Consider the following 22,230-nt stretch of genomic DNA (forward strand, 5'->3'; position numbering starts at 1 on the left):
CCATTCTTTGTGGAGTGATGTTCGTTATTGTAATTTGCATACTTAAATCTTGGTCTCATGACTACCAGTGGGATCTACACATATTGGAATATATATATATAGATACACACAGTAGCCTCATCGCACGCACTTTGCGCACTTTTCTTCTTCCTTTTTTTTTTTTTTTTTTTTTTTTTTTTTTTTTAGTTTTTTGTTGAAATTTCTAACCTGATGTAAACAATAACTTTAATTTCTCACTATTGTACTTCATATATAATTCTCTAATATAAGGCAAATGATTTCAGCAATATAAGGAAATTAGATTGAATTATATTTATTCATAGTATTGCTTATATATGTGGGTACAAAGTAGTGCTCTACAAGAATCTGCTCAATGCTATTGGTCCCAACAGATAATACTACCTCCATGTAGCTTAATTACTCTGTTGTCTTGAAATGACAGATTTGCAAGTTTTCAACACCGAGTTTTTGGAAATTACTTTGCATTCTAGTACTTATAAATTCACCCCAGTTGTATGCCCTATATTTAGCAGGGTTTTGCTCATTTGTCAGCTCTTCCAAGGGCTTAACCATGGTGTAGAGTGCTGGTAGGAAGAAAAATGGAATGGAGAACCTGTCCCTCTCTGAGTTCACTACCACCCTGTGCTCCACACTCTCATACTTGCCATTGCTCCAAACCTGAACAATTTCCATTCCCAAAGTGAAATTGGACAACGATAAGAGCCTTCAAACACATATATACAAGCTCCAATATAGGAATGGTATTATTTTATAATGAGAGTGCAAGGAAATATGCAATAATTATGAATGGATAAGACGGTTTTGTATAGATAAGTGAGGTGATCATTTTGGTTTTTAGCTTGAGTATTATGAATGGATCAATTGATATTAAAATTAAGAAAATTAAATTGAACTAATCATGCAAAATTAAACATCAATTAAAAATTAATTTAAATTTAATTTAAAATTCTAATTGTGATTGCGATTTGACTTCCATATAATATATATGATGTGAATGAATCGTAATTAGCAAAGTTTATTTGAAGACTCAAAAATGTACCTTAATAGTGTCACCAATGTTGATGATATAAGCATTTGGGATGGGCTTGACCCGAATCCACTCCCCATATGTTTTCGGCTTCACTTCTAACCCTCCAACATCATCTTCAACTAGGATGGTCAAGGCACCACTATCCTTGTGTCGACCAACACCAAGTGCTAAGTGAGGATTAGGGCAAGTTGGATAGCGATTGAATCGAACAAAGCTGGTTTGATCTTTGAAGAAGCCATGAAACCTATCTGCTGGCAAGCCTAGGCTCAATGCAATAAGTTCCATCAACTTGAAAGCTAGTTTCACCATCTCTTGTGCATATTCTTGGCATGTCTCTCTGGGCAATGGGTCAAAGGGATTCCATTAGATCACATAAATTGAATCCCTTAAACTTGGCCTCAAATCCCACCCCCCCCCCCCTCCCCCCCCCCGGCCGAAAAAAGTCTCAAACTAGGCTTCATTTTTATTGTTTTTCAGTTAATAGATGAAAATAGTTTTTACTTGAATCTTTTCTATTTGTTAATAATTAAAATATTTATTGTATGACTTAATAAATACGTATAACTCAATCAGCACTCATATTTAAAACCATTTCAGAAATTCGTTTTATAAAAAAAAAAAAATTAAGTAAAAGGAAAAAAATTGAGATGGATAAGAAATTTGGAGTAAATAAAAAAACCAAGACAGTTCTATACGAGTCCAAATCTTATGTACCACTTTTCCTACTCCACTAATAAAAACATGTCACGTATTCACTTAATTAATTAAATACTATCATTATTGACTTATTAATATTACCATTATTAATTAATAGTAGTATTTAATTAATTAGGTGAATAAGTGGTAAGTTTTTATTGGTGGAATATAGAGTAGAGCAAGAAAATTGGGACAAAAGAATCTGTTGAATTTTGCCCCAGTCCATATCACATTTAAATGATCTTTTATTTAAGTCCCCGATCTAAAGCACTGGTCACCAATTTGCAGTGTTTTTTTTGCTAATTAATCTTGTCATTGAGGTTAACACCATCTGAATTACTTGCTAATAAGTGGAAAGACTTGATTATGCAATTTACAACGTTTAAGACTAATCATTAATTATTTGCTACAATTTGGATTTAAATTATTCATTCAATTAATTATTAACCTGTTATTCAATCAAAACAAATTTATTGTGGATGTATGTAATTGTAAGGATTTCCGGGTAATATTGTGAAGTAAAAATTACCTAAACTCCGGAGGGTATTCAGGCCAAAGATTAGTCCACTCTGCTGTGACTTCCTTGTCATTAGTGTGTTCCTCTATATTATAATCAAACACCTCTTTCCAGTCCCTAACATTCTTAGTATGCTCAGTGTCATAGTAACCCAGCACTACCTTCTCAGTTCTCCTCACCTTCCTCTTATCCTCCAAACTCTGTGCAAAGAATTTCCTCGACACATCCTCAACCTTCTGGCGTTTTTCCAAAGGTACTCCATGGTTGATCACCTGAAAGAACCCCCACTCCTTGCATGCATTGCCTATCTCTTTAACAAGGCCTTCAATGGCAGAAACTTCGCCGGAGGAGTGTATAGGGGAAAGATCGATTAATGGGATGCCTTGGCCTTCGATGTAGGTGATTCTGGGCCGGTGTTCAGGCTCTTGGATGAAAGCTGGATCAACCTCTCCCATAGTTATGATGGGTTTTTGTTAGTGAAATTGTATCAAAGTGAAGGTTTTCTCTCATTCTTTTGTAAGGTGTAAGGGTAGGTTTTAATTTATAGCGTGGGATTAATTTAGAGTTTGATTTAGGTCAGTATAGGTTGAACCATCCAGGTAAAGCTTTGTATGGTTACTGTTTTGTCATGCGTGAATCTTCGGTGGTAATGAGAGCAATGGAGGGAAATACCACCCAAGCGCCTATGTAAGGAAAATATTAGTAGACTTAAGCGCAATTTGTTTCGATAATAACATTTTTTTATAATTTAAAAAAAAAATTAGTAACAACTTTAAAATGAGTTAGAAAACTATACCTTGAATCTTGTTTTCCCTTATTTAGCTTTGCATGAGATATAGTTGTTTTCCAAAAAAAATTAGTGAAAAACAACTCTATCTCATATCAAGCTAATAAGAGAAGTTTTGAGATATTTTTCCTTTGACTTCCATACCAAACACATGAAAATGCCAAAAAATGTCTTCTCGTAATTTTTTTTTTTATTGAAACAAAGGGAGTGTTAATAAAAAGATTATAAATGAATTTTCAGTCTAAAAAGGTTTGGTTTCAAACATGTTTGGAGTTTTGAGTTCTAATTACCAATGGAAAAATGATATGTGTCTTGCAATTGGTGGTTGTAGCCAAACCTGTCCCATTCAGTTTATTATTTATTTGGATAAATACTACATGTTTGGTCTTTAAAGTTTTCTTTAATATTTTAATTTTAATGTCGAGTTTCAAAAGCACAAATTGGTCCTTATATAATATGGATAGGATTTGAAGCTTACAAAGTTGAGCGGTTCTTTTTCAACCCATTTGGTTTCAAAATATTGAATAAGTAGACTCTGGATTAACTTTTTACATTGTATTATGGTCCAATTTACTTATTAATAAAAATCATGTATGTTACACTAGAGTCATGCACGTAACATATATGTTAGAAAAAACAAACAAACTAGTATAGGTGAAAAAAATGCAACAAAATTCAAACCTTTTGATAATAATTTTATATTTCTTAGGAAATACCTATAAAATTTTTTCATGCAATGCACGACAATAACTAGTATATCTAAAAGTTTAAGTGTAGCAAACTCTTGTTGAGTTGTATTTGCCTAACCTTTTGGTCTATTCAGTCTATTTTGGTCTTATTCGGTCCAATTCAGTATTATTCGATGTACTTTGGGCATATTCGACACATTTTGTCCACTTCAGTTCAATTTGGTCATATTCAATCCACTTTAGTCCTATTTGGTCTACTTCGGTTCCATTTGATAGGACTGTCCACGGGTCAGTCCGGGTGGGGTTTGTGCCTAACCCGGAATTGACCTGACCTCTTCGGGTCTCCAACATCCAAACCTACAGCCGACCCATAAGATGAGTTGGTTCGGGCGACTCGGATATCGATCGGTGTCAGTCAGTGGACAATCAAACTTGAGGAAGAAGAAAAATGACGAAATGTGCTGGAAATGGTTGAAATCTACTAGATCTGGTTGACATATGGCCGGATCTAGCAAGATTTCTAAAAGAACTCACTAGATCTCAAAGAGATCTTGACGAGATCTTTCGAAATCTTGTCGGATCTCAATGGATTTGTTGAGATCTTGACGAGATCTCACCGAATCCCAACGGATCTGTCGAGAAATTATCAGAAATTCCTTATACCTACGAAAATCGGTGATTGTTTCCGATATATAGGCGATCGGATCGGTTGGAATTGGTTTTGAAGAGTAGACCCGTTAACTGACCCGCCAGTCTCGGTTTCTGGAGGTTAAGACCCGCTACCAACCATCACCGATGTCGGGTCGGCTAGTTTCGAGTATGGATCGGATGGTTTCTCTCAGGTTGGTCGGGTACAAGTTCCGGTGGACAGGCCTACCATTCGATCCACTAGGACCTATTCTGTCCATTTCGGTCCTATTCTATCCATTCGGTCCACTTGGATCCTATAAGGTCTATTCTGTCTATTCTGTCTACTTGGGTACTATTCGGTCCATTTTGTCCACTTTGGTCCTATTCGGTCCACTTTGATCCTAGTTGGTCCATTCTATCCACTCTGGTTCCATTCAGTCTTATTCTATCCATTTTAGTTCTATTCGGTCCAGTTTGGTCTATTTGTGTCCACTTTGGTATAGTTTGTCCAATTTAGTCTACTTTAATTCATTTGGTCATTTTTGTGCACTTGCATAATGGGAAAAGATAGGTTTGGGTCCAGAGTAGCTATTTTAAATCCAAATTTATTAAAAAAAATATATAGATATCAAACTCGTAATATCTAAACTTAAGCATATCATTTATTATTGCTATGCTCATGTTAAACCACATTAACGTAGCGTTTCAGTCTATTTTGGTTTAGCTAAATTTAAGTGAAAGTCTTTTTTTTTTTTAGAAGAAGTGTATGAATATACAAATGTAATATTTAGGGCAGTTACTCATTTGTTTTAATGTCATTACTTCTAAATGAATTGCATGAGGTTAATTATACATTTAAACAAAATAAATAAATAAATATATATATATATATATATAATTTTTATTTAACTATCCAGACAACACACTGGATAGTGGCTAGTTTATATTAAAATATGGAAGTCGTATAGCATTTGGTTGTAAATCGATGGTTAAGTGACCTCAATGTAAAATTCTATTTGACGGAAAGATTTAAGTTATTTCAAACGACATGGTATTATGTTTATTTTTGGATTTGTTAATTGTAAAAAAAATTTATCATAAAATGTTCTCTCTTTCTCCATTTTCAAAGCAAATGGAGGAGATGATCATTTTCCCAGCGTTTTAATTCTAACGAGAGCTTTCTTCTAAAAGAGTAGTTGCAGCTCGGTATGATTAATTTGTAGCTCAATGCAATATGTAGAAGTTCAAAGTTCTTTGAAGCTCAAAAATATTTAAGCTGGTCAATGGGATTTAAAACTATTTTCCGAAAATTCTCTACCCATACCAAAATTTTCTGATAGGTTTGAACTGTTTAACAAGTCCAAGTCCAAGTCCAATTTTACTAGGTCTAAATCTAATTGTAAGATCTTGGTGCACCTTAGCATACTACGTACCTTGCCTATCTATTGTGACAATCATAGTACTAAGCCTTATCCTCTGTGCCATTTTCATGCAGGTCAACAAACTCAAAGTAAATATAAGTTTATACCTCCATACTTTTTTTATTTTTTATTTTTATACATATATAAATTCTATTATAGTATAAGTATAATTTAGGTGTATATATGTGTGAAGTTCTTTTCTAAAGACTTGAATCTCGATCCTTGCTCCTTCTCCCACACCATAAGAACTTTGTACTTGTAAAGTAACTATTAGTCTATCATGTCAAGGATGTGCGATGATGTTTATACCTGCATAGTTAGAAGCATAGAAATATAGAGTTAGTTCCAATCATTCCCATTGGGGTCAATCTCAATTTTACCTAAACTTTAATATTGAATAATGTCTCACTTTATTGATTAGAAATAAGCAAATTGCTCCCACAATTACTAATTTCTGCCAGCTTTAATTTTTTTTAATTAAAATTTGATTAAAACTAAGCAAATTGCTCTCACAATTACTATTTTCTATCAAGTATAAATTTTTTAAACTAAAAATACGACTCTTGCAAGTAGTGCCATCTCTATCTTTATTGCTTTTTAAAGAAACATCGATGAAACAGACCAAACGCAAGATGAAGGGTGGGACGATGTGCTATGTAACAATGATGATTTTTCTTATAAATAAAGTTGATCAGTCCTTCAACCACAGGAAACGTGAGTCACATTAGTGCAGCGAGTCCTTTGTCATACCTTTTTCTTTTCCTTCCTATGTTTGAGAATGGGGTAGGTTTTACATTCAAATTCAACTCGATTTAATAAGTATTGACATTTCGAAACCACCATAAGTATCACATATTGGGGATTTGATTTTAAACTGTTAGGACATATGTGATTCATTGTTAGGAACATATGTCAACATTTTATGTAATTAGCTAATTTTTTAACAAAACGCACTTTACTTGTAATTGAGTAGATCTAGGATGTGTTTAATTCTTCAAGAAACAAGGTTTCAAGTTCAAGTGTTAAAGCTATGCAAGTCTGTCTAAAAATCAAGTAATAAAGTGCTAGATTTTAAAACTCGACAGCTAGCATCTATCGAGATTTAAAAACTACTGAAGCTTGTGGCTCAATAGCTAGCTCGATAGATGACTATCTATTGAGGTTTATGAAGTTCAGTTTTTCAAGCTGTTTTTCATCCAATCCGTGAATGTATGTTTGGGCTTTCTTTTCTCACAACCCTAAACATATATAAGGATTATTTTAAGGGCTGAAAAAGGTGACACAAGTTGCACAAGAGCAAATTTCACAAGAGTGTGATTGGAAACCTAGTTTGCCCTAGTTCTTGAAGAAGCTGTTGTATTTGTACACTATAGGGTTTTGTGACCAAGCAACTTCATGAACTTCATCGTGTGATGAACAGAAGAACTTTGCAGCCAACATCCTTCTCAAGTTGGTGATCAAGTCGCGTATTGGAATCCGCGCAATTAGTTAGTCACGTACTAGGAGCCGTGCATTGAAAATGAGAGATTATCACTACAAAACAAGTCCAATTGGGTATTGGGATAAGGGTTCAACTGTAGGTTGGTAGAAGGTACTAGAATTCCTTTACTTATAACCGCTTGTTTTGATAATAGCGGATTCTCGAGAGTGGTTATCTTAAAATCACCCGGTGGGCTTTTTGCCATGTAGGTTTTCCCCATTCGTAAACAAATCACTGTGTCAATTTAATTTTCACTGCATTTAGTTAATTGGTGATTTGTTTGTACTGTCACGTACAATTGCATGTTAATTTGATTAATTAATAAACTTGGCTAATTAATCAATTAATTCATCACAAGGGGTCAATACGTTTTTGGCCTATCATAAACAATTGGGTCTAGTTCTATCACTCTATAAATTTTTTAATAAAAATAAAATTAACAAAATTTTTTTTTGAGAAGAAAATTAACAAAATTTGATTGAGGGACTAATACTAATAGCACTTGTTTTTTAAAATTTAGACTAAAATCTTTCATTTGAAACATCAGTGATTTTTTTTTTTTTTTTTTTTTTGATTAGAAAAACATTAATGATTGAAAGCACTCAATGTGTAAACTTTTAGAGACCAACATTATATTTTGGCCAAAAATATTATAATGGTAGAAATGATAAGCCATGGATTTGTAAATTGAGCGCAAAAAATAGAGAAAAAAAAAAAAGGAAATCGTATAAGTTTGGTGCCCTTAGAGGGGGGAAAACAGTGAATTTTTTCCCCTCATAAAATGGAAGAAGGGTGAAATTTTTTTTCCCTGTAAAGCATATCAATTACAAAAACTGGCAAATTGATTTATATGATCCAAGTGGTTGTTGATGATGTAAAAAATCAACAGTTAAGCTCCTTGTTGTAGCGGATGGACGATGTTGTGAATGGGGTCGTCTCTGTAGATAAGAATCCTGCAAAATGAACTGAGAGGAAGAGTAACACGCCGGTGTGGTGTCAGCCAAACCGCCTCTGATGCTTAAGTCAATAAGGGAGAAAGATTCTAAAGAGAAAAATGAGTTGAGATTGATTCCGTAGAGTATTTGTGTGTACCTTTAACTTCTGTTGTCTTCTCTTTTATAGTTATGTGCCCCATTAATGTGCAATGATGTGTTGCATTTATGCTCAACGACTAGTGCATTACAGAATCTTTGTCTGGAGATCACAGCTCATTCTGTGAACTTTGCTCCATCCGTTACGTTTCATCATCAATGTGCGTAATAAATGCGTAGCATCTTCTTTAGGTGAATGACAATCTGTGTATGATGACGACCATAATTTTTTGGTTCATCAGCTGCCCCTTTTGTTCATTTTCTCGTCTTTTAGATGATATAAGAAAAATTTCGTCCAACGCTTCGTATTTCCTATACTGCGCATTTATGACGACTTGATGTCTGAGTGGTTGGGCGCCACGTGTACGACTGGGATGTGCTCAATGTGCGAATATGTCTTGGTTTTCCTGCGTGAGTATTGGCCGCTTGTTTTGCATTTTTCCCTCCTCTTTCCTTCCTCTTGTATTTTTCCTTATTCAATTTTCCGTTTTAGGGTTTGTCTCTCCTCCAAGCTTCCTTTCTCTATTCTGCGATTCCTGATAAGTCCTTCGCACTTCTTTTTCTGATTCGTCCATGGTAGATTATTCTGCTGTTAGAGTAGATTGTCCTTCGATAGCTTTCTTTTTCGCTCATTTAGGTAGTTTACTGGAGTCCGTAAAAGGGAAGCATCTTTAGAAGGTCAATTCCTTCGTAGGGAAGGATTGTCCATATACTTTTGTCCTTTCTTCTTTGTTTCCTTTAGTCTCCCGTTCTGCTAAGGTAGCTAAGTTGCTGAGGATGTCTGAGGTAAGGTCTAGCGACCTGAAGAAGAGGTTATCCTTGTCTGATGATCGTGTGATCTCAAAGGCCACTTTTGTTTCTACCCCTTATAAAGCCTAGAACATCTTGTGTTCCCTTACAAGAAAAGACGAGCAATGAATCAGGGATAGGTTCCAATTCCCTAATTCTGTAAAAGTTAGGATCCCGCGTGACAAAGAGAGGGCTTGTCACTCTTATGCCGATGAGGTTTGTTTTTACGAGGCCGATTTTACCAGTGGCCTTCATTTCCCTGTTCATCCCTTCGTTAGGGAGCTTTTTTCTTATTTGCATGTCACCCCGACACAACTAGTACCTAACTCTTGGCGGATCTTGGTTTCTTGTATGGTGGTGTGGATGTCCGCCAATGATGGTGATGTCAATAGGAGGGACGAGTTTCTCCATTTTTATCGTCTGAGGAAATCTAAGGAAACCGGCTATTATGAGTTTAAGCCGTGGGATAGGGCTTCTAGGTTAATCCTCAATTACACCTCGTCTCTCTAAAACTGGAAGCCAAATTTCTTTTTTATCTCTGGAAGTGGTTGGGAGTTCGTCCCTGATGAGAACTTAGACGATGCCCCCAAGTTCTTTTGTAGTTGGGGAGTTCCCATGTCGAGTGCATCTTTCTCAACTTTCCCCTTCTTTTTTGAGTGACAATGATAGGTGACTTACTTGTATTTTTATTTTGCAGTTGCCCAGCGTCCTCGTCTGAAGAAGAGGTACCAGCGTCGCGTTGAGAAAGTAAAGGAGTATCTTGAGTTTGTCAAGGATTTTGACGAACTCGTTTCTCCTCAGTCTTTGTTTCTACACTTTTTGGGTCCAAAACCATCTACCAAGGTTTGAAAGAATTTGGAAGTTGGGAAAAAGAGTACGCATTTATGCCTTCTTCATTCTTTTCTTCTTTTCTCCCTTTTCTTTCTTTCTTTCTTTCTTTCTTTATTTCTCTCTTTTTTCTTTTTTTTTTCTTTTTTTTTTTTACTTTTGCCTCATCCTTTCAGGAATGATGACTAGGTTTAGTAAATAGAAATTAGCTAAGGCTCAAGAGAAAAAGGCCAAAGGTGGCACCATTAGTGGTCTCTTGTCCAAGAAGAAGATTGGTGACGTTTCTAAGAAAGATCCTATGACGACAATTCCTCCTGCTCACCCGCCTGTAAGTGCCTTGCCTCTCCTTCTTCGTCACTGGAGATGATTGCCTCTGGTGGAGAGGAGATTAGGAAGAAGAAAAAGGCTGGTGGTAAATCTTTCCTTCCTATCTTCTAGGATGACATTGACGCAACAACTTTGAAGGCCCATGAGGCACTTTCCATGGATGATCTAAGCCCTCTGATGGCGAAGTCATCCAGTAAGGTGATGTCGTCTCACATCCAAAAGCTTGTGCATGTATGTGCTGTTAATCATCTGTGTCCCTTTTTTTTTTTTTTTTTGCTTTACTTCCGCTGAGAGAAAATTTCCTTGTAGGCTTTAGGGGAGTCCCTATTCGTCTTAGGGAAGCTCTTGGATTTAGAGAAAAAGGTGGCCACATCTGTGCCTTTGGCCAAGTCTTTATTTGTTGAGAATGAGATGCTTAAAAACAAAGTTGCTATTCTCACTGTCAAAGCTGAGAATGACAAGGAGCTCGTGGCAACTTTGGAGAAGAGCTTACAAGTGGAGAAGGACTTCTACAAGCCGAAGGACAAGTAGATAGGTAACCTGGAGTTGAAGTTGGAGAACGTCGGGGCCATGATGGTATAAGATTTCAAAGACTCTGACGAGTACTCTAATGACTTGTGCAAGTACTACGTGGAGGGCTTTGATCTTCTCGTGAAGTGGATGGCAAAGCACCACCCTAGCTTGGACCTTTCTGGCTTGGCTGTGGATGATGTCGAGAAAGAGCTCATGTCTTCTGAGGCTACAGCGAAGAATGTGACGGAGGAAGCCACAGATGTTGCTAAAGGAGTGAAGGAGGCTACTATTATAGCCCCTGTAGACCCTATCCCTAAGGAGTAGTAATCTTTTATTGTTTTATTTTTTTCTTTGCAAGGCAAGGACAATATCTCTCTTTGGGCCCGTTGTTTTGGGCAACTAAACAATTCCTTTGATGATGGTAGATAGGTTGATGGATTTCCTACTATTAGCTGAAGTAGACAACTCTTTTATGCTTGGACAACCCTTTGTGATGATGTTAGCTAAGACAACCTTTATGTTTCATTTGAGCAACTTTTTCGTATTTAGCTTGTATATGAACAACTTTTTTCCTTCAATTGTGTTGGAATGATTTTTTTATTGAGTCATATCTGAGTGACGGTCTCAGTTGTGTTTGAACAATTTAGTATATTTTTAGCTATAATTAAACAGCTTTTTATTGAGTTATGTTTGAATGACGATCTTAGTTGTGTTTGAACAACTTAGTATTTTTTAGCTATGTTTGAACAGTTTTTTATTGAGTCATGTTTGAATGACGATCTTAGTTGTGTTTGAACAACTTAGTAATTTTTTTTTTAGTTGTGCTTGAACAGCTTTTTGTTAAGTCATATTTGAATGACAATCTTAGTTGTGTTTGAACTACTTAGTTTTTTTAGCTGTGTTTAAATAGCTTTTTGTTGAGTCATGTTTGAATGACAATCTTAGTTGTGTTTGAACAACTTAGTATTTTTAGTTGTATTTAAACTGTTTTTTGTTGAGTCATGTTTGAATGATGATGTTGCACTTTACTCGTGACTTAGAGTCATAATATTGGATTGTCTTTTAGGTTAACCATTTTTTTTTTATCTCAAATGACGATTATATTGGTTGTGTTTGAACAACTCTAATTTAGTCGACTTTGGTAGTTGTGTGTCAACAACTTCGATGGCTGTGATGCCATTCGCTGTGCGTGAATAGCTTTTGATTTGAAATTTTAATAACGGAGGTCCTTGAGATGTCTCCCAAGGACGACTCCTAAAGGTTGCACACATTTTGATAGTGATAGATCATGGATAATCTTTGATAAATACGTATTGCACACGATAGATCATGGATAATGCTTTCATGTATTATTGATCTTATTGAACAACTGATCTTTTTAATAACGAAAGTGATGGTTGTCATACATACTGATATGAAGATTAGGCAACTTGAAATGTAGAGCATTCCTTACTAGTAGTATTTCTTCAAGTGTTCTATGTTTCATGGTCAAGGTAGTTCCTGGCCGTCTAAAGACTTCAGGTAGTAGGAGCTTTCTTTGGAATGATGAATTACCTCGTAGGGGCCTTCCTAGGCTGGTCCCAGTTTTCCTTGGGATGGGTCCTTTGTCACCTGTGACACCTTCCTAAAGACGAGGTCTCCTGTGTTGAACCTTCTCACCTTAACCTTTCTATTATAGTATCTGGCCATTGCTTCCTTCTGCTTGGCCATTCGCTTCATAGCTTCTTCTCTGACTTCGTCGATTAGGTCCAGATTACTGTTAAGCTCCTGTTTTTGGTCTTCATATGTTTTGACTCAGTCTACTTTCACCAGTATAACGGCCTCAGTTCCAAATGTCAGTCTGAATGATGTTTCTCCTATTGGAACTCTCATGGTCGTCCTATATGCCCAAAGGACATTTTGTAGTTCTTCAGGACATGCCCTCTTTGCCCCTTCAAGTCTAGTTTTGATAATTTTAAGCAAGCTTTTGTTCGTCATTTCTGTCTGACTGTTGGCCTAAGGGTGTCTTGGAAAAGAGTAGTGATTCTTGACTCCTAAGTCTTGGCAAAATTTTTGAAACTTAGGGTTTTTAAATTGCTTCCCATTGTCTGATATTATGACATGTGGGACTCCAAACCTGCAGATGATATTTTCCACACAAAGCTTGTGACTTTAGCTTCTGTCATCGTCGTCACTAGTTCTGCTTCTTCCCACTTTGTGAAGTAATCAATTGTGACAATTAGAAATCTAAGTTGCTTCTTTCCTAGAGGGAATGGACCCATGATATCAATTCCCCATTAGGCGAAGGGCTATGGTGAGGAGATGGGTGTCATCATTTCTTCTGGCCTTGTTTAGACATTTGCGAAGCGTTAACACTTGTCGCATGCTTTGACGATGTTGTATGTGTCTTTCTATAGGGTTGGCCAGTAATATCCTGCCCTGAGTGCCTTTCCTACTAAGGATCTTGCCCCAGCATGGTTTCCACAGATTCCCTCATGTATCTCGCGAAGCACATAGTCTGCTTCTTCTGAACTGGCGCATCTTAGATATGGAAGCGAATATCGTTGTCTGTTTAGCACGTTGTCAATAATGACAAATCAAGCTGCTCTGATCTGTATCTTCCTTACTTCCGTCTTATCTTCAAGGAGCCATCCTTCTTTTAAATAACGAACGATGGGAACCTTCCATTCGTCTTTTTTTTTTTTATCGTCAAGATTTGTTCACCTTCTGTACTTGGTTGCCCCCATATTTCTACACATAGTTCGGAGGTCACATTGTAATCGTTTGACGAGGCCAATCTTGCTAAAAAATCAACTTCTGCATTTTTAGCTCGAGGGATTTGCACAAAGTTTAAACTTTCAAAGTGCTGTAAGAGTCGTTAGATGATCTTTAAGTATTTTTGCATCCTTTCTTCTTTGGCTTCATAATCTCCCTTCACTTGTCCTATTATTAGCTGAGAATCAGCTTGGATGATAAGACTCTTTGCTCCTAGAGCTTTTGCTAGGCTTAGCCCTGTCAGCAATGCTTCGTATTCTACCTCATTGTTTGTTGCTGGGAACTGCAATCTGACTGCATATTTCAACATTTCTCCTTTTGGAGGTATAAGAACTACTCCTACTCCTCCCACTTTCTTTATGGTTAACCTATCTATTTAGACTGTCCATATTCCCATGGGGGATTCTTCTTCCTTACAAGGGTAAGTGAATTTTGCAATGAAGTTCACCAGTACCTGGGCTTTAATTGCTGCTCGAGGCCGATATTCGATGTCAAATTGGCCCAATTCAATTGCCCATTGAATAAGCCGTCCTGTTGCGTCTATCTTGTTCATCGTCTTTCTTATGGGTTGGTCCGTCATGACGATGATGGGGAGTGCTTAGAAATAAGGATGGAGCTTTCTGGAGGCAATCAATAATGTGAAAGCTATCTTTTCCATCCTTGGGTAACTTGCCTCTACTCCTTGGAATGCCTCGTTGGTATAATAAACTGACTTTTGGACATTCCTTTCTTCTTTGATCAGTGATGAACTTACTACAATGTTGGATACTACTAAGTAGAGATACAACTTCTTTCCCATCACTGAGGAACTTAATAATGGTGGCTTCATCAAGTACTCTTTCAATTTGGCAAGAGTTTCCTCGCATTTGTCAGTCTACTAGAAGGCCTTCTTCAATACCTTGAAGAATGGCATGCACTTGTCCATTGCCCTAGAAACGAATTTGTTCAGGGCTGTAACCTTTCTTATCAAGCTCTGCACCTCCTTCACTATTTTTGGTGATTTTGCCTCGATTATTGCTTTTCCTTTGTCTGGATTTGCCACTATTCTTCGTTAAGACACAATGAATCCTAAGAATCTTCCTAAAGCAATAGTAAAAACACACTTTGCAGGGTTTAATTTCATATTATACTTACGTAGTGTGCTGAAGGTTTTTTTGAGATCGCCCAAGTGGTTGGCTTCTTCCTTGCTTTTCACCAACATATCATCCACGTATACCTCTACATTCCTTCCAATCTGGTGAAAGAACATACGGTTCACCGATCTTTGGTAGGTGGCTCCTGCGATGTTCAGTCCAAAGGGCATAACTTTGTAGCAGTATAACCCTTGGCTAGTGACAAATGAGGTCTTCTCTTGATCGTCTTCATCCATAAGAATCCGGTTGTATCTAGAGAATGCATCCATGAAACTCAAGAGCTTGTGCCCAGCAGTTGTGTCTACTAGCTGGTCAATCCTTGGCAAGGGGAAGTTGTCTTTTGGGCAGGCCTTCTTCAGGTCTGTGAAATCGATGCACATTCTCCACTTACCATTGCTCTTCTTTACCATGACCACATTTGCTAGCCAATCTGGACAAAAGCCTTCCTTGATGAAATCAGCTTCCAGCAGTTTTTCTACTTCTTCAGTTATAGCTTTGTTGCATTCTAGTGCAAATATTCTCTGTTTTTGGTGTATAGGTTTGCATTCTGGGTTGACATTGAGGCAATGCTATATGATCTTCCTATCAATCCCGAGCATGTCCTCGTGTTTTCAGGCGAAAACATCTTGGTTTGTCCTTAAAAAGGAGATCATTTCCTCTTTCTCTGAAGTTAGAAGTGTTGTTTCGATCTTCAATATCTTCGTTAAATCTCCTGGGATGATCTCAACTTCTTGTGGTTTTTTTTACGGTTCGGGAATGGGTTCTGGTCCATTGATCACCCATGTGTGGTTCTCTCTCGACGTTAGGGCAGCTTGATAGCATTCTTTTGCCAAAACTTGGTATCCTCTGATTTCTCCTACCCCATGGGCTGTTGGAAACCTCACCTTCAAGTGATATGTTGACGTCACTGCTCTTAGTCTATTGAGTGCAGGTCTTCCCAAGATGATGATGTATGTTGAAAGGCAATCAACTACGAGGAAATTAATTTCCTTGTTAACCTGTGCTGGGTAAGCTCCTGCAATCACAGTTAGAGTGACGATGCCCATAAGGACGACTCTATCCCCTGTGAAGCTTACTAGAGGTGAGGTGAAAGGCCTGATCCTTTTCTTGTCCAGCTTCATCTGTTAAAATGCGGGCAAGTAGATGATATCTACTGAGCTTCCATTGTCAATGAGCACCTAGCGGATGTTGAATTCTTCTACTCTAAGCATAATTACTAGCGGATCGTCATGGGGTTGCCTAACACTACGATTGTCTCACTCTGAGAAGACAATATTGGGCTCATCATTCTTTGGTATTTTCATTGGAAGGAGCCGCGAATGGACACTGTTTATTTCTAACCCCTGTGCTTTATTTAGGGACTTCAACGTTTCACCTGCCATTAGTCCTCCCAAGATCGTCTTTATTTTTCCTATAGGGGGTTTGCTATCCCTTACCTCTGGAGTTCTGTCCTAATCGTCCTTCCTTTGTTATCTGTGGGGCTCCGTTTTTCTGACATACTTCTGTAACTTCCCTTGACGAATTAAAGTTTCCATCTGATCTTTCAAATATCGTGCTCACCGCAAACAAAGTAGTGAGGTTGCGATGGCCTTTTTACACAAACTCTAAGCCCTCCCTAGCTCCTTGTGTTGCATTTCCCTGCATCTGGGCATTTCTCAAGTCACATTTAATGAAGCTTTGGAGGTTTGGTAGCATGTAAACACTGTGAGGAAATGTGTTTGGAGTTGGTGGATCATATTTGAAAACTGCAATCAACATCATATAAACAGTTATTTTTATGCATATTTGCATTCAGTAAAACAAACAAAAAATGCACATATTTGTCATGTTCCTTAAGGATCCAAATTGATAATCTACGAATAAATAAATTGAAAACAAAGTTCAAAGTTAGAATTGACTATATATTTTGATATCATAATGAATTTTATAACTTGTCATAAAAACACAAGCGGTTTAAAAATATGATTTAGGTCACTATATAACCTGAACTATGCATGGCAATATGTAACAAGTAGCAATAGCAAAGTAATTAAGCTCACCTAGAGTGTCATTTAAGTAGAAAGGGCCATGTTTGATTGTCCATTTGTTGTAGTTAAAGCCATAATTCTAGTGGTACGAGTCACCCACGATGATCCTGTAGGAAGTTTATGTATTATTGCATTTCCCAAATGGCCTGGCTGTGCTAACTGCCATTGTGGAAGCAATTAGCAGCACTTGCACGAGTCCTTGTGCAATTGTGAAACCCATGGTATGATTTGCAACTTATGAAAGATAGTAGAGAGTGAAATAATTAAAAGGGTGGAACAAAGAAAGAGCTAGTGAAATAAGATGTTAGCAATGATATTGATAGCATGATTTAAATGGGTATTTATATTGAGAGAGAGAGAGAGAGAGAGAGAGAGAGAGAGAGAGAGAGAGAGAGAGAGAGAGAGAGAGAGAGAGAGAGAGAGAGAGAGAGAGAGAGAGAGAGAGAGAGAGAGAGAGTGGTGTATAATGCGTTGGCTAATTACTAAAACTTTTTTGTTATAGAGCTTTTACATTGTATTTTCCATCTCTTGACTACTAAATTTTGAAAAAGAGGAGTTGTATTTTGATAGGTCAAAAACAAATTGACCCCTTATGATAAATTAACAAATTAATTAATTTAACCAAGTGAATTAATTAAGTTAATTAACATGCAAACGCATGGTAGCACAAACAAATCACCAAATAACTAAATATGCAGCGGAAAATAAATGACATGGTGATTTGTTTACGAATGGGGAAAACCTAACGGCAAAAACCCCACTGGGTGATTTTCAAGTCACCACTCCCGAAATTCCACTATTATCACAACAAACGGTTACAAGTAAGGGAGTCCCAATACCTTATACTAACCTACAGTTTAACCCTTACCCTGATACCCAATTAGAGTTGTTCTGTAGTGACAATTTTCCTTTTCGATGCACGACTCCCAAGTACGTGACTAACCAATGCATGGATCCCAGTATGCGACTTCAATCACCAACTAGAGAAGGTTGTTGGCTGCAAAGTTCTTCAGTTCATCCCAATGATGAAGATCAAGAAGATGTTTGGTCACAAAACGCTACGGTGCACATACACAGCAACTTCTTCACAAGAATGATGAACTAGGGCAAAACTTTGTCTCCAGTTATAAATTGCTTGAACAAGCTTTGCTCAACACTTGTGCAACTTGCATACCCCTTTGACGGCCCTTAAAATAATCCTTTTATATGTCTAGGCTTAGAAGAAAAGAAAGCCCAAACACATAATCATGGATTACAGTCAAAACAAAACTACAATTTTGTTTTTCATAAAGCTCGATAGATAGCTATCTGTCGAGGTGCTGTCAAGCCTCGGGGCTAGAACAGCTTCTTAAGCTCGATGGATAGCTAGCTGTCGAGCTTTAATGAACAACACTTCTTCAGCTTGAATTTTGGGCAAACTTGCATGTCTTCAACACTTGATCTAAAAACATAGTTTCTTGAAGTATTAAACACATTCTAGATCTACCCAAATACAAGTAAAGTGCGTTTTGTCAAAGGATAAGCTAATTATATAAAATAGTGACATATGTTCCTAACAAGTGAATCACATATGTCCTAACATATTTAATAAAAAATGTGTCGTTTTTCAAAAATTATTTTTTTATAAATATCTCATTTTCCTATGATTGGTAGCAACTTTAATTGAGCTGAAAAAAAAAAAAAACTCATAATTTCCCATATTTAGCTTGCTATAAGATAAAGTTCTTTTCCCAAAAAAAAAAAAAAAAAAAAAAAAATCCTAGAAAACACTCTTGAAAAATAAGCAATATTTTTTTAGTTGACCAAAGAAAAACACCAAACACAAGAATGTATTGACCCATTGTGATGAATTAACCAATAAATTAGCCAAGTTAATTAATTAATTCAATTTGCATGCAATAAGCGTGGTAGTACAAAGAAATCACCAACTAAGTTAAAAGGCAACGGAAAATAAATTGACACAGTGATTTATTTATGAATGGAGAAAACCCACATAGCAAAAACCCTACCGGGTGAGGTCACCACTCCCTAGAATTCACTATTATCACAACAAGTGGTTACAAATAAAGGAATCCCAGTATCATATACCAACCTATAGTTGAACCCTTACCCCAATACCCAATTGGACTCGTTTTGTAGTGATAATCTCTCTTTTCAATGCACGGCTCCCAGTACGTGACTAACCAATTTGATGCGCAGATCCCAGTACGCGGCTTACTCACCAACTTGAGAAAGATGTTGGCTGTAAAGTTTTTCAGTTCATCAACACAATGAAGATCATGAAGCACCTTGGTTACAAAACCCTATGGTGTACAAACACAGTAGCTTCTTGAATAGAAAGATGAACTAGGGCATATGCCTCCGGTTCACAATATGCTTGTGAAAAACTTTTGCATTGAGTTGCATCAGCTATGACGGCCTTTAAAACAATCCTTCTATATGTTTAGGGTTGTGAGAAAAGAAAGCCCAAACATCTATTCACGGATTGGAGTGAAATCAGATTTGAAAAATTGATTTTCTTAAATCTCGATAAATACCCTATCTATCAAGCAGTTGTCGAGCATCGGGCTTAAAATGCCTTTTAAACCTTGATAGATACTAGATGTCGAGCTAGCTGTTGAGCTTTAAAATCCAGCACTTTTTAATTTGTTTCTTGGACAGATTTGCATGACTTTAACACTTGAACTTGAAACCTTGTTCCTTGAAGCATTGAACACATCCTAGATCTACCCAATTACACGTAAAGTGCGTTTTGTCAAAAGATTAACCAATTCTATATTGACATATGTTCCTAACATGATTCACATATGTCCTAACAATCTCCCTCTTTGGCAATCTGTGACAAAACCACAATAAACAAATGAACATATGAGAGAAGTCATAAATCACTCAACTCATACTCACTTGTTGAATACAATAAAATCTATCCTAACACAAACTCTTAAAAAAATTTGCAAGAAGAGAGTTCATGGCAAGAAGACTTTGACAACTTGTATTTCTGAAACACTTTGAACAAAACTCATTAACGCATCTTAGTGTGAAACAGAAATAAAAGATTGCATACAAATATTAAACTTAAAAAATTTAACATTTCAAGTCACAAAATTGCATTTATTTAATATACACATTTATGCACACGCATGAAGGGAAAAAATTATAATAAGCAATGTCTAGAATTCATAATGATATTCATAGAATTGCTGCTGAGTTTAAATATTATAAATCAATAGGGATTGTTGTTCCATATCTCAAAAAATCAATAGGGAAAGACTCTATTTCCTTCTCCAATCCCAGAATCTATGTCCTAAAATAAACACCTTGTCTAATCCCAAAATCAATATCCTGCTAATCCTGAAAGAAGAAAAAATAATCCACAAAGTCACCAAGTTTAACATGAGAGAGAGAGAGAGAGAAGAGTGATGAGTGAGAGAGGATCGATGAGAGTGAGAGAGCTTACTAGTCTTTTTGAGAGGTTGAAAGGCGCGAGTTTGTCTGTGGGAGGAGAAAGAGAGAGTAATAGTGTTTTGTTTACCCAGATAAAAAAGAGCAAGACTTAGGTACAATATTTAGGTACGGTTCCTTAGGTTCTTCTTTTTTCTCATGAATGGAAATGTATTTTTAAAGTTATGTAGCCATATGGAAAAATCTTAAGAGAGGAACTTAAGGAACAGCATCTAAAATACTATACATAAATTTTATCCAATAAAAAATAATGAAAAAAAGTCTAGAAATTTAGAACCCGCCTAAAAATTGGGCACTGCACAAAAAGAAATCAAAAAAATTCACTACACGCTGTTTACAAACTGAAGTTACTGAACCTCCACCTTTAGTTTACAAACTATGTGCTTCACTACTTTGCTGGTCTGCTAGTGCTAGTTGTATGCACAACAAATCAATGAGAGCCACACCTTTGTTTTTTAGTTTTTAATATAGAATCAATGAGAGCCACACCTTTGGTGGCTTTTTTCTTTTATTTATTTATTTATTGTATATGGATGTATGTCTTCATTATGTTATTATGAATAGATGGATTTTTTCAAATATATCAATAAATAGAGTGAAAGATGATCAATATTAGATTAGTAGTGTTATATCTATCTTGATTTTATTTTATTTTTATTTATTTTTTCTATTTATAAGTTAGGCGAAAAATTATGTTAACATAAATTTAAAAAAACTTTGATTCGCATGTGACTATGTGGCCTTCGCATGTGACCGTGTGGGCTTCCCAAATATTTGAGTTTAATGGAATGCAATTTACTTTCTTAGGTCTGTAAGTAAAATGTACCCACACAATGACTTCAATACTATCATAGTTTTTTTTTTTTTTTTTTTTTTTTTTTTTGGGGGGGGGTGGTAGGTTTAATTACACTTTTAACTATTTTGGTGGTTAGCAGTTGCATAAATTTTATTGAACAAATACACAAAGAGGCATTTTTTTTTTTTTTTGGTTTAGTGTCACAATTTTTTATTATAATATGAGGTTTATATTTTTTTTTCCCCAAAATTTGAACATTTAAAACTACTAATATGGCCAGAAGTGTCATAAGACTAGCTACAAAAAATGAATGTTATTTTGATGTTCATTTTTTGTGATCAGATTTATATACTTAAAAATTATTTCACCCATATCATTTCAATGCTATTTTGGTGTTCATTTTTTGGAGTTACCCTTGGAAACTTTTGGTTGTATCAATAGTTTGCAAATGCATAATATTAGTGGACAAACGTATAAGTCTCAAATTGGATTAAACATTTTAAATTCCAATCACAAAATACTTAGTGGTGTGATGAGTATTATGTGTTTGTGGATGAAATAATTTTTTCATCACACCCCTAGGTATTTTGTGATTGAAAAATGTAGTAATCCCAATTATAATAGATCGAAATTATTAACATTTACTAAAACTAGCATTTGAGCACGCGCGTGCTCAGAGGCTTTTCTATTCTTTGGAATAAAAGTTAATAATTTGCATCCATTATAAATTGGGATTATTAAATTTTCCAGTCACAAAAAAAAAAAAAAAAAAAAACCCCTAGGGGTGTGATAAAAAAAATTATTTCACTTACAAATACATAATAATCATCAAACCCCAATTATATTTTTCCTCTATGAATGTCTATTTTTATTTTTTATTTTTAATCTTGAACTAATTGATTCCTCCCTTCATGCCTCTCTCTCGACTATACCTTTTAATTTAAGTGATTATTAGACTAGACTTGCCAAATGCCTAAAAATAAGAAGTCCATGGTCCAAGAAGACCACGTGGCTTGTGAAATGATTGCATGCAAATTCCCTTTGCTTGTAAAATTTCATGGGAAAAATGCTGAAACATTCCTTGAACTTTGAGGTAGTGGCCAAAACACCCCCCCCAACTTTTATTTTAGCTAATTTGCTCATTAAACTTCACACAACTGCCAAATAGAGCCATCTATTAGTTTACTATTAAACCTACGTTAGTCAATCACGTTTGTCAAAATTCACATTGAATTAAGA

General features: G+C 36.0%; 1 protein-coding gene across 1 annotated transcript; it reads right to left on the bottom strand.

The window, feature by feature from the left end:
• Positions 1-417: 417 nt before the first annotated feature.
• LOC126706254 (protein DMR6-LIKE OXYGENASE 2-like) lies at positions 418-2,719 on the bottom strand. Its single transcript, XM_050405595.1, has 3 exons — positions 2,277-2,719; positions 1,061-1,388; positions 418-678 (listed from the first exon to the last, which is right to left on the bottom strand). Exons 1-3 carry the CDS (start codon positions 2,717-2,719, stop codon positions 418-420), a joined length of 1,032 nt encoding a protein of 343 aa, XP_050261552.1.
• Between the last annotated feature and the right edge of the window lie 19,511 nt (positions 2,720-22,230).

The sequence above is a fragment of the Quercus robur genome, chromosome 11 (assembly GCF_932294415.1).
Source record: "Quercus robur chromosome 11, dhQueRobu3.1, whole genome shotgun sequence".
In the NCBI taxonomy this organism is placed as follows: Eukaryota; Viridiplantae; Streptophyta; class Magnoliopsida; order Fagales; family Fagaceae; genus Quercus; species Quercus robur.

Coding starts and splice junctions, on each gene's coding strand:
- LOC126706254 (XM_050405595.1), bottom strand. CDS start 2,719: ATGGGAGAGGTTGATCCAGCTTTCATCCAAGAGCCTGAACACCGGCCC. Junction 1,389..2,276: donor GAATACCCTCCGGAGTTTAG/GTAATTTTTACT, acceptor CCCATTGCCCAG/AGAGACATGCCAAGAATATG. Junction 679..1,060: donor ACATTGGTGACACTATTAAG/GTACATTTTTGA, acceptor GAAATTGTTCAG/GTTTGGAGCAATGGCAAGTA.